Source organism: Raphanus sativus, chromosome 3, assembly GCF_000801105.2.
Source record: "Raphanus sativus cultivar WK10039 chromosome 3, ASM80110v3, whole genome shotgun sequence".
Taxonomy (NCBI): domain Eukaryota; kingdom Viridiplantae; phylum Streptophyta; class Magnoliopsida; order Brassicales; family Brassicaceae; genus Raphanus; species Raphanus sativus.
The window spans coordinates 24717720-24736281 of record NC_079513.1 but is presented as its reverse complement, the minus strand read 5'-3'; the positions used below and the strand labels follow the sequence as shown (position 1 = coordinate 24736281).

The following is an 18562-nucleotide window of genomic DNA, read 5'->3' as shown; positions in this document are numbered from 1 at the left end:
TTCAATATACCTTCTTACGAATCCATGTTTGAGGGTGTAGATAGATTGATAGACAAGTGATGAACAATAGACAGACACGGGATGTACAAAGAAGCAAGAGACAAAAGAGAGAGATACGACACAACACACCATGATAGCTTAAAGAACTCATATAACAAATTGTTTCTCTCTACATGATTATTTTCATTTTGCTGTTGAAGAGTTTCGAGATTAAGAAAGATAGGTCTTGAATTTCTTTTCTCCATTCTCCATTCTCAATCTGCAAGAACTGTTGCTCCTTCCACCTGTTTCCACAACCATTGTTTTGTGTTATGAGCCTTTGTTAAATGTTTCTGAAAAAAAAAAAAAAAAAACTAGATATGGTTTGTCTTGAAGAATCAATCAATCAATCACCTTGAAGGTGGCTCCCCAAATTTCTTCCTCTTTAGCAGGAATGGCAGTGATCTTGTTCTTAGGGTTCTCAAAGCTCCTAAGCCCACCTAACGTAGTTGAGTAGAAACATCCTGCAACCCATGCAAAGCACAAACATTAATAAACATTCCCAATCTAAGCTTGTAATGTCCTAAAAAAAATCTTAAGTGAAGCAAAAAAAGATGAAGAAAACAAACCTTGAGGGAAAGAAGCAAGAGACTTGCCACATGCACCTTTAAGCAACTCGACATCATCAACAAATGCCACATACCCATCAGCTGTTATCCCCCAATACAATGGAACCTTACCTTCTTGGTCCTACACCAAATCAAAGCCGAATTTTTAAATCTCCAAGTTCAATCTACCACCTCGCAGTCATAAAAGGATTTTGAGGGGGGTTGTTAAGAAGAACTTACGGAAGCTACAAAGAGTGTGGAGGTTGATTTATCGAAAACCACAAAGGCGAAATCACCACTTAGGTGTGCTACAACGTGGTTGGCAGGGTAAGGAGCTCTGTCACGGAGAGTCTTGTAAGCCTCGATGACTAAGAGAACCTCGTTTGCATTCTTTGCAAGCCCATACTGCTGCTTCAAGCTTCCTAGGTTGTCAAGTGAGCCTTGGAACAAGCAGAATATCTCATCCTTAGCCCCAAATGACCTACATATCAATTCAAACAAAACATCTTAAGACGAGTCTATATTTCAGTAAAAAGCAAGTCTATATCTATAGTTACAAAGTCCAAAAATAAGTTAATTTTGGATCTCTAGAGGAGCAAAATAAAGGTTTTAGAGTTTAGACCCATTTGAAGAAAAGTAATACTATTGGCTATTGCTTAAGTTTCTAATGGAGAATAGTCATAACGATGAGTCATGAGTGAGCAAGGGATTTTTAAATAGACATGCAAATCATGGACGTGTGGGTAATGGTATTTGTTAAGAGCTAAATATATCCCTATATTAATGGTTGTGGGGTTTGGTTATAGCTTTATAGGGTTTGATGGACCAATCAGTGCTGCCTTTGTAGATTGGTCATACCGCGATTTTGGAATATAGCCTTCTTTTACCATATAGACAGTGTCTAATTGGGCATGTGACATGTCATTGAGAAAACTGATATCATGTAGTGATTGTACTACACCACAACCATTGGTCCATTAATTATGATCTCGTGTAGACGTCTCTGTCTGAACACGGACCAAGTTTTGTACAATAACCATTAAATGGTTCAAGTATTCTCTACCACAACCTTGATCTTTTTTTTTTATTTTTTTTCTTGCAACTGAAATCTTCTTATATTTTGATTCTTATTGTGCTAGTTTTTTTTCCGATTAGAGGTGGAGTCTCGACGACATGAGCCACTTAGCTATGAGTCATGAGAAGCTTGTGAATCATCTTTGACGAGCGACACAACTTCTGAGACATGTCATTCCTTGTAAGTTTGTAACACCGTCACCCACAAATTCAACTACTATATTTTTCTATCTAAAATTCTTTAGATAATCTTTCAATCTATATTTTAATAGGTTCATGAATATAACATGTAAATACGTAAACTTGGATCATAAACTATTATTTTCTATAGAAAAAAAAACTTGGATCATAAACTGGAATCATTTCGTAAGTATCTGATATTCTTTTTTTTTTTTGGTCAAAAAGTATCTGATATTCTAAACTTTAGTATTCACCATCCAATTAGGATCGATACATATTTCTCGAATTATATAATATTTTATAAAAAAAATTGTTTGGACTTTACTCTTAATTTCATTATTGACAGTGTCCACCATACACCACATCACAAATACATCACCCTTAGTTCAGTGGACTGCCTAATCCTAGAAGAATAATTTCATCCTGTTAATTGGAATCTAGTTTAAGATTATGTTTAAAACAAAATTATCTACACAACTTAATTTAGTGTATGATTTTTTTCCACTAATTCCTTCTCTTCTATGTAACTTTTAATAAAGAAAAATCGGACAAAACAGTGTCCGCTTGGTTGATCCATGCAATTGGACCCTACGTTGTCTTTTTTTTTGTCATGTTGAAAAGGAGATGATCAACCTTAATTTTCAAAGAAACTAAAAACGCTCGATGATTGATCATCGCAGAGCTGATTTTAAGTTTTAACAAGAGATGAAAAAACAATCAAATAGCCGGCGACTCACCTCGGACGGAGAGGACTCTCTTTGTGGTGGCTGTACGCAAGCTGCACATAGTCTCCGACTTGTACGGACACTGCGGATGGGTTTTTCTCCACGAACTTGTTAACTAGAGCCGCTCCGGTTGTCTTCGGCGACGGAGTGCGGCTGCCGGCGGCCACCAGCTCTTCCGGCAACGTTACTATAGCTCCGCTAAAAATTCCCAACATTTTCTCTCTTCTCTGGTATTAAACAATTAGAACCTCAATATCCACAAGAAAGAGATAAAAAACTCTTTCGTCATTGCAAAATCTGAATCTTCTCTGTTAGATATATATCGGACATGGAGGTCGATGACAAAAGAGAGAGAATGGCGTTGATTTCCTTGATGATGAAGGATATCATGGGCACTTTCGTCATTGCAAAATCTGAATCTTCTATTGGTTCTTTGTCTTTTTTAAAGTTTATTAGAGCAACATTATGGGCCCTGACTGGGGCCTCCTTTGGCGACGTAAGATTGATGTCACTTGTCACGAATAACGTTCATGCAATCTCCGTTGCGGCTTTGTAAAACACAGTCAGTTGATACAGCTCTATTCAAAATTAGTTAAAGCTCATATATCTTCTATACCCAATAGGGACAAAAACACCAAATGGAGATTTTTTTTTTGAAACAGCTGGTACTGGGAGCAAGGGACTTGAGAACACAAAGAAATTTCCAAACATTTTTGTTAGATGACAATTTTATTAAACACGTCCCAATATTCGGGCAATTCACTTAAATAGTCATTATTAAGTTTTTGTCACAAAATAACCTTTAAATAAAATGACAAAAATAGATTTTTTTTTAATTTTGAAATTTTGAATTATTATCTTTTGTTAAAAATTTGAAACTCTACTTCCAAAAATCTATTCTTTAATTCTAAATCTTAAATCTATATTAGTTGATCCTAGAGCATAAATGAATAATTATCTTTTTAAAAAAAATTCCAATCATTTTCTCTTTTATCGCTATTTTTATGAAAATAAACTAAAAAGAAATATTGGAATTTCTCAATTCTCTATATGCATGCGTGTGGAGTTTTATTGGTGGAGGTTTATTTGCATGTGTATAATAGAGAATAAGGAAGTGATAACCGTCAAGGGCCACGTGATGAGAGTCATGAGACGCCCCACCATAAGTATCGCAGTCCCTCACAAGCGTCCTAATGATATTTGGGCCCAAAAATAAATCGAAATGGATAATAAAAATGTGGGACGGGTCTTAATTAAGGAACGAGTTGGGTCGTCCTTAGTGGCACGTGTCACGTTTTGATGAAGCGTCGAAGTCGTCTAGGGCAAAACCCTACTTTCTGTTTCACAAGTCGAAATCATCTTCTCTCCATTCTCTGTGCACGGCGAAACCATTCTGGTTCTCAGACAATTTCATCCCGAAAACGAAACCGTCGTCGTCGTTTTGCCACACCGACGATTTCATCCCGAATCTCTGTCCACATCCTTGGATTGTCCGCCGATTTCTTCTCCGCCGAGTTCTACAGAAAAGGTAGTGTTCCTCTTCTTTTCCGCCGTAGGATGTCGTCTTCTTGCTAGTGTGTAGTTGATTCCTCCTCTGAATCTGGGTTTTGTATAGGGCAACTTCGGCCAAATAAATAATGAATTTACTAAGAAACTAAAAATGTCCTAGCAATAATCTACTTTACATGTGATTGTCCTTACCGATGTCTCTTAAGGACAAAAAAATCAATTTAATATGTTAAGGACTCATTTTCTGTCCTAGCAATACTGATGCTCATACAAACTCTCAAGAGTTCCATGTTAAGTAGGGTCGGTCTTGAAATTTTGGAGGTTTTGAAACCATCTCTGTGCAAAAAATAATTTTAATAAGTTAGGGACCTAAAAATATATTTTGAGAGTTTAAGTATATGTAATTTTTTTCAAAAATTTATCAACCATGATCTACGGAGCTTGAGAGATACACATATGAACATAAAAAAGATAACAATGTTTGGTTTTCTGTTCGGATGGAGAAAGGCTTCAAAGTGTAAGAGACTGTTGAAGCAGCTCAACATCGTCTAAAGCTTCTCAAGAACAAGAAACACGCAATTTCTTCACACTTACGGCACGATATAGTCCAGTTACTCCGCATTGGTGAACGAGACCGTGCTCTTCGTCGGGCTCATGATCTCTTCCTTGATGAGAATCTCATGTCCCTTTACCACTTGCTGCTCCAGTTAAGTTTTGGAGGCATAGATAAGTTTCTGATGGCGTCAACGAAGCGGTTTCAACGCTTCTATTTGCATCTGCGAGGTGTGGTGACTTGCTTGAGCTACGGACCATGAGGGTTTTTGGAGAGAGGTATGGACAACCCTTTGTCTCAACGGCTCTCCATCTTCTGCCTAGTAATCGTGTTAACCCTCAGGGTTTGTCCATTTCTTCCTCTCTTCTCTTTGTTTGTAAGAGCCTTGCAAGTACTATACATACTCGCATTGCAGATTATAGAGAAACTCCCAAGAATCTCTGTATCGGATGATGCCAAGTCCAAATTGTTAGCAGAGTTCGGCCTCCCTCCACAAGTTTTGGCAATCGAATACACTCCTAAAATGAGTCTTTGAGTTGAGAGTATATATATAATCTTGTACTTGTTTGGTGTGTGTGTGTGTGCAGAGCCGGTCCTAGGAAAGCTAGGACCAGAAGCAAAATTTTAAAAAGTGGACGCATTTAAAGGGATTCGAAGCTGGATTGCACCAAGAAAGACTTAAATATCTGGATTTAACCACTAGACTAAAGGGAACTTTGTCCAAATTGTGGCCGAATTTATTGTTACAAAAGGCCGGAAGCCACTGTTTCTTTGGCTTGGCCCACCGGCCGGCTCTGTGTGTGTGTGTTTGTAGGTAAGTTCACTCTCACAGACGTGTCCATCACCAGAAGATGAAAGTGAAGCAGAAGTGTATAAGCTCACTCCCACAGAAGCAGACTTGGAGGAAAAGAAAGAAGAGGGTCTTAGTGAGATATGATCAAAGGACCAAAGAAAATTATGTGATGAGGATGATTGCATAAAGGAGCAAGTAGTGGGTAAAGATCAGAGGATATTCATATTCAGAGAGACTAAAGAAGAGACAAGAGAAAAGAAAGAGGTCAAGGAGGAAATCAAGAACAGCATCAAGCAGTCCAGTGCCCCAAAAACGTGGAATGTTGGAAAGAAAGAGAGTGGTCAGTCAGTGTTACCATATAGTATACAACGTGTGTGTTACAATATGGTCTGATCAAAGGGAAAAATGTAGTTTTAGTTTTTTTGTTTTTTTTTTGAATTTTAGTAAAATTAACTAAATAAAAAGAAACAGGCTACAAACATATAAGATTTTAATTTTGTCCAAACCGGAAAAACTAAAATATAAATATAATAATGTTAAATATAAACAAGAAATTTTCTTTTTATTTTTTAATGGCGGTATATATAAAAAGGAAAATTGATCTTACAATCATATATATATATATATATATATATATATATATATATATATATATGTATGCGAGCATTCTGTTGAAACCCTAACTAGTTAAAAAAGACAATGGAATCAAACACAAAAAAACAAAAGTCAGAGATAGCGGCGCTTGAGGAGAAGCTTCCATGGGAGATGATTGAAGAGATACTCTCTCGCGTCCCTCCAGAATCACTCGTGCGCTTCAGAGTTGTTTGCAAACGATGGAAAGCTATATTGGACGACAAGACGTTCGTATACAACCACAAGGACACGTTTCGATTCATCCTAACAACTAAATCAAAGATTTATTCGGTGAGCATTGATCCCAAGATAGTGGTGCGTGAGTTATCATTGGATATTCCCGGCCGTTTGGAATCTCAAAAACCTACGAAGTTGGTTAATTGCGACGAGTTCTTGATATGTAGCACGGATACAGGAGCCGCAGTTTGTAACCCGTGGTTGAAACAAATTACTTGGATTAGGGAAACTAGATTTAAATTCCATGGCATAGGTTATCCTCATACTAATACTAATAGTACAGGTGAGAAAAGAGCGTACAAGACAATTTGGTGTAATTATGTCAAGTGGAAAATCTACGACCTTGCCTCAGGTACGTGGAAATACGTGGTGTCTAAACCCGGTGATACTAACAAGGAAAAAAAACAAATTGCACTGGCACATTCTCTAAGTGGTGTCTTGATGAATGGAAATTTGTTTTGGATTGTTTCTGTTGACGAGACAAAGTATCACCTAGAAACCTTTGATTTTTCGAGGGAAGGATTCTACAGATTTTGTGATCTACCATGTGGGAAGAGACATCCTCTCGATGCTCTAGTCCTTAGGGTCTTTAAGGGAGATAGGTTTTCGGTGTTAAAGCAAAGCAAGGTAACAAAGAAGATTGAGATTTGGGTGACTAAGAACAAGGTCAACGTTGAGGATGATGGTAAAAGCGTGGTTTGGATGCGTTTAATGAATTTTTCAATTCCTAACCTTCCCCGTTTAGCACAGGCCACCTACTATCAGCAGCCGAGTTACTTCATTGACAACAATGAAAGGCTTGTCGTGTGTTGTTGCGATAAAACTGGCAAACCTTGGATCTATATTATGGGGGATAATAAGTTGATCAGCAAAGTCCACTTAGATTCTGTGGCTGATCCTTGGCCTTTGCATTGCACTTGTTTTCCCAGCTTGGTCCCGGTTCCTCGAGGTCAAAGAGATGAACCAGAATAACAAGTTTTATCTTATTACGTGTGTTTTCTTGTTTTGGAACTAGAGATTCAGCTAAATTTCATTTTTGTTTTGCCTCTTTTTTTTTTTTTGGAGATTTCTTTTAACGCTGTGATTTCATTCATTATCGTGTAGATGAGATGAAAAACTCATCACAAGTTCAAAACAAAAAAAAATGCAAGAGAGTAAATTTCATTTTTGTTTTGCCTCTTTTTTTTTACAAAAAACGAATAAATAGGTCAAGAGATTGTAATAAGAAACCATGTTTGGACACAAGTAAAACCAAATTCGGACACAAGTCAGAGATTCGACATCAGGCAAAGAAAAACTGTACATTAGGAAGAAGGAAGATCCATGGAACTCTATCGTAGCAGGTGCTGTTACGTGAGGGTTCCTGTCTATGCGACAAGGGCTTGCTGCTGCTTCAAGATCAGCTCTTATGGGTGGGCTTTTGCTTGCTTTGATCAAAGGGGTTCATTAATGTTATAAGAGCTTTTCTTGGGATGTGCTTTGTTGAGCTTTCTCTCCTGGAATCTATATACTCTTTTGTTTAACTCAGTAATTCATGTGTTGTTGGTACTCAAGAACTCCAACGCCATAATACAAACAAATCCTTTTTTCTTGTCAAAATATACAGCAAAAAAAAAAAAACTGAAGTCATTAAAGAGTATTGAGGCAGATATAATAAACACAGCCCCAAAAGTAGATTGATCTTTGGTTTCCTCACTTATTTACATACAAACCTTAACAAGGATCTTCACCAACACAACCGTCCACTAGAAACAGAAACAAAATCAAAACCGAAACCAATTCTTTTTCCCCCAGACAGGATCTTTAGATTGGTTACTAGTTTTGTTGTCCCTCTAAATCATATATCCATCAAATAAACTTGTTTTCTTTCTTTTTCCTCTTGACAATCACAGTTCCTTCTCTTTTGTATCCCTAATTCTATTCACCTAGAGAAGTAACAAAAAAACAAACTGGGGCTGGACTGTTTTGACTTGTGATCCAAAATATTACCTGACAAGACTTGGTCACGACTGCCAAAACAGTTGATAATCCTTACTGTACAACGAGCGGTCTTGTATCTCCATGTTTGCTACATGCCGATTTATGAGCTGTGACTGCATTATCTTACACACCACCAGTCCCGCTGGAAATATCCACCATTCACTTTCACCCCTGCATCACCGCAACACACGTCACAAACTTTATAGACAAAAAGTGTAAGATTATCAAAAGTATTCCTTTGCATTGTTAGTAATACTCACATGTTTATGTTCCACGGCTGAAATGGGATTTTCTTGCTTGCTGATGATCCGCTGTTATAATGAACATATCCGCAAAGAAGTGCAACAAACTGTCACAGAACCAAAAAATTGTCAAATAACGTAAGACATGCAACATCTTCTAAAGAATCAACACTCAGATACATAACTGTTCACATTGCATTTTTAACCGAAACAAATTAGCAACAACAAAAGAACAAAACCAAAGAGAACTGACCACATTAACCAAGGACATGAAGTTCCACAAAGCGCCTAAGCCAGCAGAGCGTCTGGGTCCATGACTGAATAAGGCATTGATCCCAGCGGGGAATGGCAATAGCAAGCCGAGAGGTAATATAGACAATGCCAAAAGTACATCCACCAAAGAAATCGAATACAGCTGGAGCAGCGTGAGCAAGACTAGACTAAGATCTCCTAGAAGTATCATCGATATAACTAAGCCAACCATATCCTGTAATACATAACATAGGGAAGAGACGCTGTAGTTATTGAAAAGTTGGACGAAACAACATATAATAAATTAATAAGACATTCATATTATAAAGGATTTTGACAGGAGAGGTACCCACAGGGTTTAGTGTTGTGGACTAAGAAAGAGAGAAGGAAAAGCATATGCATATCTCTCTTCTCTTTCAGACTCGGTACCGCTGTCAAGGTCGATTATCCCTCCATAGTTCTTTCTGCGTGTTGTATTATCCTCAGCGTTTGTGTGGTTTTGGTTGTAGAGCATAGTGTCTCTTAAATGTGCCGAAGAATTCTCTTTATGTGCAGTCACACCGTAACTAGAAGTTGCAAGAATAAGAAATCAAAACCCCGCATAGTGCCTAACGGAAAATGACGGTTGTCACTAAAATGGACTCTATGAAAGAATGCAATTTCTCATTTATTTACCGTGGCTGGATCTCAGTCCATCTGTCTCACTGACACTGAGGTGATGTTGGTTCAGAACCCTCATCAGCATGAATCAAGAGACCGTATTGGCAGTAGCCACGAGCTGCGGTCTGGAACCAGGCTAGATCAACCCGTATGCCATGTGTTTCCAGAGCAGGATTAGCATGAGTTTCTAACCATCTCAGAACAGAATGAAACGTTGATCTTAGACGCCCACAGCGAACAAGGCGTAATTGAGCATTTACACCAGCCACCAATCTGTACCAAGTGGCAAGCAGTGGGAGGAACGAGCTGCGAAAATAAAAACAATGACAATGATCAATAAACCTATACCATGGCAGCTAAAACTGCTTCTCGTTAACTAAGTAACCAACCTGACTCATCCGACTAGTAAGAATGTTGTCATTTTGAAGTGAGAAAGGAGCCATGTAACTGCCATCACCACCAACAAGAGTATGAATAGATTAAGACAACAAATCCTTTTAAAACGACCTAAATTTAAAAAGAGTATGAATAGATTAAGACAACAAATCCTTTTAAAACGAATAAGAGATTCTGAAAAATGTGTAGTCCTGTTAAGCAGTTACGAGATCAAATAAACACAGAAATTACCTTCAGACCCTCGTATAAAGCGCGGGAGCGACAGGAGCGGAAACAAGAATGATCATATTCTGAACGTACAAACTCACGCAACTTTTGCAACTTCAACTTCCGCCGCCATTGCTGCCATGACCATGCAAGCGGATATGCAACCACTGAAAGAATACTATATATTGCACCTTCCCACCATTGATATGCAGCTATAGAGTTGATTTCGTCGACAAACGTGTTAAATGCAGCCTCATATCTAAAAGACCCAAAAGCAGTATAAGAATATTTCAGAGCCAAGGCAACTTATTAGATAAACAGACAAATTCATGAAACACAATCTCAACCAAGCTAGGAAATCAAATAAGAAACAACTAACACTATCTCTTTTATCTCTTCTGGGGGACTATGCGAGAGATGCCATGGCTCACTGAATGTATTAGGACCCATAAAATACATTCTATGCACATGACTCTGCGATTGCTCTGCTCTATTTGTCTCCAACACCTGAAAAAAGCAACATTATAAACAACAACTCTGTATCATAAGGAATATTTGGTAGGTTATTTCGCTCAGTTATGTCTGCTGGCCATATATAAGTTGCATCTGGAGTGATAAATCAGAAAATACATAAATCATTCTTCACTTGCTTCTATAAAGTACAACAAACAAACAATTTTGGATCTAATATTCCAAGACAAAGAAAATCATCTAACCTCATTTAGTGATTCAAGGAAAGGGAAGGAATGATTTATCCGAGAGCCATGATGCGTCGGTGCTGGGCCAGGTAAATCATCAACTCCAACAAATTTCATTCGTGCAACACAAAGTACAAGTCCTAAGAGGATGAGGAGACCCATCAGAAGAAAACCAAACAACCAAGGCCCACCAATATGCATGTGATACCTTGCATGTATTATTCCTTTTACACTAGCAATAGGCTGGTATATGTCCCCAGTGGGAATGTTTGACCAATGAAAATGAATCCTCCCACCTCCTCCACCACCACCGCCAGCAGGAATGCCTGACCCACCACCACTTGAGAGAAGAGACGACTAAGATAACGCAGGAACAAAAGAGCTGTTCCACCAGAACCACCACCAGGTGCTACTACAGAACCATTTTCATCTCTTCTAGAACGTTTGACACTTTCTCCATCAGCCCTAATTGACCGTTTAAGTGATAAACCAGATAGTGGCTGCTCCACTGAACCAATCACTGACCAGAAATCAAAGGAAAAGAAAGAACAGGTTAAACGGATCATCATGAATGCTAAAGCTTTCATGGTAACTACATGCATGCACAACAGTATATGGCCTAAGCTATGACAAGCTTCTACAATGTAAACAGCCTATAAATCATAAACTTCAAATAGCAAAATATAATTCGCCAAATATTCAACACACGAAATACGAATAGTCAGCAGTCTACAGCATACATTCTGCATCAAATTCTAGTGACGACACAACCTAATCTCTCAGTTTTAATGGAACTCCAGAATCACCAAATCCCAGACATTCCATACCTACAATACCACCACCAGAAGATGAATAGTCCGGGCTATAATCGCCACTTCCACTGCCAAGCTCACAAGGGAGTTGTGCATTTCCATACGTAATTCCACCTTCAACACAGCTGTTATTGTAACATACACGCCCACCTTTACCGCCATGCCCACCACCACTACCAATGCCATTTCCCAATAATTTACCTTCACCTACACCACCTCTACAACCTGTGATAACACATTAAAAATTGCTTAAGTATGATGCTACAAACACACTAAAAAGTATAAGAACATATCTTCGATTCTCCCTATATGGAGAAGGGGTAGCACCTTGTATATTATAATAAATGGAGTAAGCCAGGGACATGCCATACGAAATGTAGAGGACGCGCGATCAAAACAAATCCAAAAAGAAAATAATTATTGTTACCCATTCCACTGGAACTAACCTCTCCAGAAGGTTCAAGGGTTACTGTTTTTGCACGGTGGAAATGAACTACTGATCCTTTGATGAAACCTTGGACGATAATATCCTCAACACGGCATATCTAGAAAGAAAGAAACGTTATCAGAATTTTCATGCTAGAGCATGTGAGTTTAAATACAGGAGAGATACATGTAGAGTAAAGCATAGAGATGAATTGACATTGCAGTCCTCTGGAGGACTCAGTGGCTCATAGGGGCAATCTTGCCGATCACAATAGAGTTTTGGTGTACTGCAAAGGATGAGAGGTCAATTATCGTCAGTTGATATTATCTTCGTATGAAATCAAACTAAGTATAATATGGCGTTTCCTAAAAACTTACACAGCATCTCGGGATGCATTCAGTAGAGGACCACGCAAAATAGATCCAGGCCCAACCTTCAATTTCGAGGAAAAAAAAGTCGACATCAAGTACCTTCTTTACATCTATTATGTTAAAAGCCAATATGGCCTCTAAAGGAGACCGATTGTCACATTATGCCTGTTTCATTGCATTTTCGTGGCTATAAACACCACCGACTATTTTTCATCAGCCCAGAATAGTCATATGATGCAGGAATGTCATCAAAATAAGCACTAGGAGCCCACTTACATAAATCTGGTAAAACAGTGACAAAACAAGCCGTTGTGCTTCAATTGAACCCCCTGGTCCAATTAGATTCAAGAGACCTTGTCCATGGACTCCAAGATTTGCACTTGACCGAATGACAGATGATTCCTAATTTAGATTGAGAAGTAACACAAACAAATTAGATGAAACAGTTTGTCACATATTATTTGGAGAAGGAAAACAATGACATGAATTTGTGAGTACCCTAAGAACGAATAAATTGCTAGCTTCGAGTATGGAAGTCGAAACAGTTGTATTTCCTGATTCTCCTCCTCCTCCTCCTCCATCTATATGCAATTCTGAATTCCACATCAAGAACATCTTGACAGTCATGCGTAAAGCCCCATAAACCTGGTACATGACAATAACACAAAAGCATGACGAACAAATGATTTACATGAGTATCAAAATAGAATACGCAATATGAAGAATGGCCAGGTAAATCAAGAATGAAGCAGATAGTAGCAGCACAGAAATATTCGTATCTAGCGCAGACAGACACGATGTTGTTGCATCAGAATTTCCGAAAAGTGGAGAACCAGGAATAGACTCACGTTGATAGTGGAATCACTCATTAAGAGTTCTTCGGCCAATAATCCAAATACTGATGTACCATAGTGAGCCAATCCGAAGCTCAAAACACCTCCACACAACAAACTAATTTGCCCTTGAACCTGCATATTGAGTATTTGAGTACTACATCTTTGATTTTACAAAATAATATGCTGAAAACTGGAAATCCCACTGAATACCTAAATTTTATATACAGAGGCAAGACTAAAATATACAGAAAACACTAGAGTTGCAGAAAAAGGAAACAATATCATTTGATCTGAGATCACAAATAGCATTGCAACTGCGGAAGGTGATCAAATAGTTGACCTACGAAGCCCATGCACTTGAAATTCACTTTTGAAATACCTGAACACGACTCCATAGCAGAGGACAAGTTACCCGCGCTTTATCCTGGATATAAACATTGGTCCAAAGAGGCTGGAAGGGGAATTCTAAGAGAAGCGTACTAAGTATCTGTCGTCAGATTGTAGTTGCTAACGAAAAGGCTTCGGGGAACAGCATCGTATAGCGTCTCAGCAGCCCCTGAGTTATCTGGACATCCGATACTGTACCCGCTTGCATGTGGGGGAATGAAATTAGTTCAAATAATTGACAATGTTAAGCAAGTACGGAAATACTCGCTGTAAGAATTTTTCTGTGATGATTTATCAGCTGGGAAAATGGAATTATAGCATGAAAATTTATTGGTTAATAGTTTAGGACACAATAAAATTTCGCAACACACAAGTTCTGGAAATGTGGATATAATTAAGGAAGAGAATCTAACCATGCACAAAGATCTTTGGGTCATCATGCCTGCTAAGAATATTAACAGATACTCTTCCACCACCCCAACCACCGTAACCATTCCCACCACATGCACTGATCTGTCCAATTCCAGTCCTGCACTTCAAATAACAGCAAAGCATGCTAGCTGAGATCAATTCACAAAGAATCTAAGAAGACAAAAGGCTCACCACTAACCGTTGAAATAAACATAGAAAATGAGTTGTTTCATGTGAACCATACAATAACAAACAGCAAATTTCAGAGAGTTATAAGCAAGACCCTAAATTTAAAATAAATATGCCGTGGAGAAGATGAATTCTTAATCACATATCCAAATGAGAACAGAGACCCTATAAAGCACAGTCCTAGCATACAATATTCAACCATGAGAGGATTTTGCGCTAAAGATTACGTCTAGCAAGTAATGCTTAATCCATGACAAATCTTGCCTTCTCTGCTGACTAGAAAGACCATGGAGAAAAAACAGCATAGAATCGAAAGTACGTTACATCTTATATGCCGTGATGAAGATGCTGCCACCACCAACTTTAGCTCCTCCATTAACCACCAGAAACTGCGTGAAATTCATCTTCACTCTCCCACCCTCCTCCTCCTCCGTAATCAATCTCCCTGCTCGTCGACCCGCCTTTACTCCCATAACTCCACGGCTCATCCAGAGTCGAACACGAGTACGCATCCCCTCCCCAGACATCTTCGGGAAGCTTCTTAGTATCAGTCAAACAACAAGCTCCCCTCCCACCATGCCCGTCGGAATCGGCAAAGCTAGCGTTACCAGCGGAAAGCTCAAACGTCCCAGCGACGAGAGAAACTTAACCCCAGGTAGGATGATGAAATTACCCTTCCCAGCTATATACACATATTTAGTAAGATTCAAATCGGCTGACGATCTTGCAAGTGGTATCCAGAAACCCAACGCCGCCGAGATCCTCGCTGCAAGACACCGACCGTCCGTGAGGAGGAGGCGGCGGCGGAGTAATCCTGATGGAAAAGCAGCGACTCCGAATCCGGGTCTGAACCCGAATCGAAACCCGAATTCGGCTCGACAATGGCGAATCGGTAGTTTGAGCTAGGGTTTACGGTAAAAACCGCAACAGCTACGAAGAGAAATTGAAATCGAGCCATCTACTAGTATCAACAGTCATCGCAGACGAAGTCCACTGAGGTTTTCGATTCGATCCCCAATTCGGATCACTGAGCTTAGTGTTGACGAAATTGAAAACTCAGAGACCCAAAATCAACAAACCCTATGCAAATTACATCAACATACGAATATGTGTGTGCATGTATACGTACACTGGAGAATAGCGTATAAACCCACGCAGAAACTGCTGTGAGAGAGAGAGAGAGAGAGAGAGAGAGGTTGGAACGGAGAGTAGTTACGATCAGGTGCGTGCGGCCTCATCGTAATCGCGAAGAAATCAGCTATATTAAGGGCCAAAAGACTCTCATCTATATATTAATCTCCACGCTTAGGAAAGCTCTCATTTTTTTTTATATAAAGGAGATGACATGTCAGTCAGTTGCTTTGTTATTATTGTGTTAATTTAAGAATATCTGAGTAGATTAATGTTTTCATCAACCAAAATAAAGTTTGTAAAAATATCTACCTGAGTAGATTACTTGAAATCTAAGCATATTATAACGTGTAATTGACATTTCTTTAACAATATATGTCTGAGTAATTAACTAATGCATATTACGGGGGCTTATGTAATTGCAGTTGTGTTTATCTTAACTAGGGTTACAGTTTTCGGGTGCATATATTTTGTAAGAACTCGTTTATGTTTATCTATCTGTTGGATAAGAAGTTATGTGTTTCTCTTATAATTAGAGTTTATGTAATTTGCTGGAGTGTTTATCGTAGCTATGGTTAATTATATCGGAGGTGGATATGTGAGTATGCAGGAGGTATATTGATGACGTGGAGGTGGAAAGTTTGCACCTAAAAGTAAAATAGTATACATTACGCAAATATACATGATAACACATATATAAGAATTAAGAAGCAGTGATGACTTGGAAATTTTGTTTGAGTTAGTTTGTGGCTTATCAGATAACCAAAGATGCATTTCAACCAGAAGTATCACTTTACAAAAGGCAGCTAAAAATAAGAGAAGGAATGGCCTATATATCTGAGTTATCAAAAGGCAGAAGTATCTGAGTTTTCAAAAATAACCAGAAGTATCACTTTACAAAAGGCAGCTAAAATCAAGGCTAAATCGGTAAAGAGTTTTCACACTGTGCACAAAGGTTAAGAAGGACGAGTTACAATTGAGGTGTGAGATGACAGAAACTTTGCTTCGATCGATCAACAAGCTGCTTAAAAGACATGAACAAGACGATCCTTCACCTGCAATTAAAAACAAAACTAAGCTTTGAGACGTAAAAGACAAGAGGCACTTAATTAAGTACAAGCACAGAGACACGTACCTGTAAGAGGTTAACCACACCCATCTTAAGCAGCTATCATCAAAGAGTGACAGTTCGAGAAAGCTCAATGGAAGGCCACTTTTTTGATTCAAGCACCAGCTCGGTTGATTCCACATGCCCCCAAATCTCATCTCCGTGTCTTTCCAAAGCGATCTTTACGCACCAAACCTGTTCGTCCTCGCAATGAGAATCAGGCATGGCGATACCACCAACAAGTATCAACAGCTTCCCACCAAAATTCGCCATTTTGGAGTCATAATAAGCAATAAGAGGGCGCAAATCCCTACTCAAGTTAACACCATAAACGGGTCTCCACCTCTTCTCCTCTGCCTTTGGATCATACACGATGATGGGGTGCTTAAGAGACCGCCCAAGATCAATCGTATACAACCTATCATCAATCACACAAGAGGAGGCTTGCCACAGTTTCTTAAGCTCACCTCCATCGTCCCATTGAACCAAAGCACCTACATTGGGATCGAAAACCAAACATTTGGTACCCAAAACAAAGATCTTGTCGTCCATCACAGCACTTGTCACGAACTTTCCTTGACAATGGACACGTGGCAACACCCAAGGCATGTCACGCCAAGACTGAGTCTCTACATCAAACGATTCGATACAACCTCCGATAAAGTCGGACTCTTTCGTACAACCTCCGATAACGTATATCTTGCCGTCGATGGCTCCGGCGACGGCGCCGCTGCGAGCTCTTTTCATGCTCGGGAGAGAGCGACTGGTGTGGAATCTGCAGTCAATGAGATTCACGTCCGACGTGGGTTTCCCACTGACGCTTCCGCCGAGTACGTACATATCTGTTCCGACTGTGGCGACCGCAATCAGAAGCCTCGAAGGGAGTGATAGGATCTTGCGTAGGCGTAAAGAAACCTTTTCTTGGTGTAGAATGAACCAACTAGCGCTTTCGGAAGGAGGGAAACCGATGGAGGCGTAGAGAATGGGTTCGGTGACGCCGAGGGCGGAGCGTAAGTGGTAGATTCCCGGAGTACCAAGAATACGGTTGAAGTTCTTGGAGGCGAGAGAGAGGTTCGGGTAATAACATCTCCGGGTGATTGCGAGGATACGCTCGGTGACGTCGTCTGGACTTTCGTCCAAGATTTTCTTCACTTCTTCCATATCTTCTTGTCTTCTCGGTGGGTGAGGAAAGCTCTGTTTTTGAAAATGTTCTTTCTCTGTGTTTTGTGTTTTGAAAGAGTTCTTGATCGATTGCTTCCTTCGCCTCTTGTATTTTATAACGGTATGATAAGGTTGCATATTATAATATCTAGGTAGGAGTCAAATTGCTAACATGGGCCTCATTAATGGGCCTCCAAGATTATGCTCCAGCGGTTTTGTGTTGCTTTACCCTATTACATTATTAAAAACAAGTTGAGGGATTAATAGGGTAAATATTAAACCTTTAACCGCTTGCTCTTTTTTTTTTTCCTCCTCTACACCAAATTAAAAATCGATCGAGGTATCATACCTAAGGTATACATGTTCTTTCAAAATCCTTTGACTTGACTGGAAATTCTACTAATTTTCAGATTAAAGACTTGCTAACATGGGCCTCTCGAAATCTCAGTAAACACGTTGGGAGAATATAAGCCGTTGATCATCATGATACGCGGGACCCGCAGGTGGACCAGCTGTAATTGTAGGATTTATAATTCTTGAAAAGCCGGTTACCTAAACCCAGCTAAACCGGACAGCTCCGCGTGTGCTCAACCTCTTTATATACGCCTCATCAGAGCTTTTAAACATTTCGAGTAACAAAAATCCTAGCCTCCTTTTGCTTTCTCTCACACGCTACAAATCTCTGAAATGGCGATCTCAAAGACTTGCGTTGTTGCTCTCGTCGCGGTGATTGTCTCCGTTGTTGCTACCGTCGCTTCAGCTCAGGGTGAGTCTCCAGCGCCAAGCCCTACTTCTGGATCTGGTGCCTTCTCGCCTTCCATCGTCTCAGCTGGTGTTGCAGCCGTGGCGGCTTTTTGTGTTCGGCTCTGCTCTTAGGATCTAAGTCTTGGTGATGGTGATTCGTATAGAGATATTGATTTTGGAAAAATTATAGCCATAGATCTCTTTCTGTTTTCTCTGTCTCTACCTTCGTATCTCTAGAGTGTTGTGGTTTTTTCTAGAC

General features: G+C 39.4%; 3 protein-coding genes and 1 pseudogene across 3 annotated transcripts; 1 reads left to right on the top strand and 3 right to left on the bottom strand.

Annotated features, from left to right (window-relative positions):
• Positions 1 to 244: 244 nt before the first annotated feature.
• Positions 245 to 2968, bottom strand: LOC108844019 (stem-specific protein TSJT1-like). Its single transcript, XM_018617216.2, has 5 exons — positions 2579 to 2968; positions 828 to 1068; positions 609 to 729; positions 394 to 503; positions 245 to 284 (listed from the first exon to the last, which is right to left on the bottom strand). Exons 1-5 carry the CDS (start codon positions 2779 to 2781, stop codon positions 255 to 257), a joined length of 705 nt encoding a protein of 234 aa, XP_018472718.1. The 5' UTR covers positions 2782 to 2968; the 3' UTR covers positions 245 to 254.
• A 3118-nt stretch (positions 2969 to 6086) lies between these two features.
• Positions 6087 to 7468, top strand: LOC108847446 (F-box protein At2g14710). The gene has a single exon (XM_018620689.2). The coding sequence runs from the start codon at positions 6121 to 6123 to the stop codon at positions 7261 to 7263; it is 1143 nt and encodes a 380-aa protein (XP_018476191.1). The 5' UTR covers positions 6087 to 6120; the 3' UTR covers positions 7264 to 7468.
• A 390-nt stretch (positions 7469 to 7858) lies between these two features.
• LOC108845581 (uncharacterized) lies at positions 7859 to 15117 on the bottom strand (annotated as a pseudogene).
• A 960-nt stretch (positions 15118 to 16077) lies between these two features.
• Positions 16078 to 17630, bottom strand: LOC108846655 (putative F-box/kelch-repeat protein At2g29810). The gene is made up of 2 exons (XM_018619863.2): positions 16426 to 17630; positions 16078 to 16345 (listed from the first exon to the last, which is right to left on the bottom strand). Exon 1 carries the CDS (start codon positions 17557 to 17559, stop codon positions 16465 to 16467), a length of 1095 nt encoding a protein of 364 aa, XP_018475365.2. The 5' UTR covers positions 17560 to 17630; the 3' UTR covers positions 16078 to 16345; positions 16426 to 16464.
• Between the last annotated feature and the right edge of the window lie 932 nt (positions 17631 to 18562).

Bases quoted from the DNA above. Each gene is read 5' to 3' on its own strand.
- LOC108844019 (XM_018617216.2), bottom strand. From the start codon at position 2,781: ATGTTGGGAATTTTTAGCGGAGCTATAGTAACGTTGCCGGAAGAGCTG. The intron at 1,069-2,578 runs GTGAGTCGCCGG...ATTGATATGTAG, and splicing joins GAGAGTCCTCTCCGTCCGAG to GTCATTTGGGGCTAAGGATG. The intron at 285-393 runs GTGATTGATTGA...TTGTGGAAACAG, and splicing joins TTTGGGGAGCCACCTTCAAG to GTGGAAGGAGCAACAGTTCT.
- LOC108847446 (XM_018620689.2), top strand. From the start codon at position 6,121: ATGGAATCAAACACAAAAAAACAAAAGTCAGAGATAGCGGCGCTTGAG.
- LOC108846655 (XM_018619863.2), bottom strand. From the start codon at position 17,559: ATGGAAGAAGTGAAGAAAATCTTGGACGAAAGTCCAGACGACGTCACC.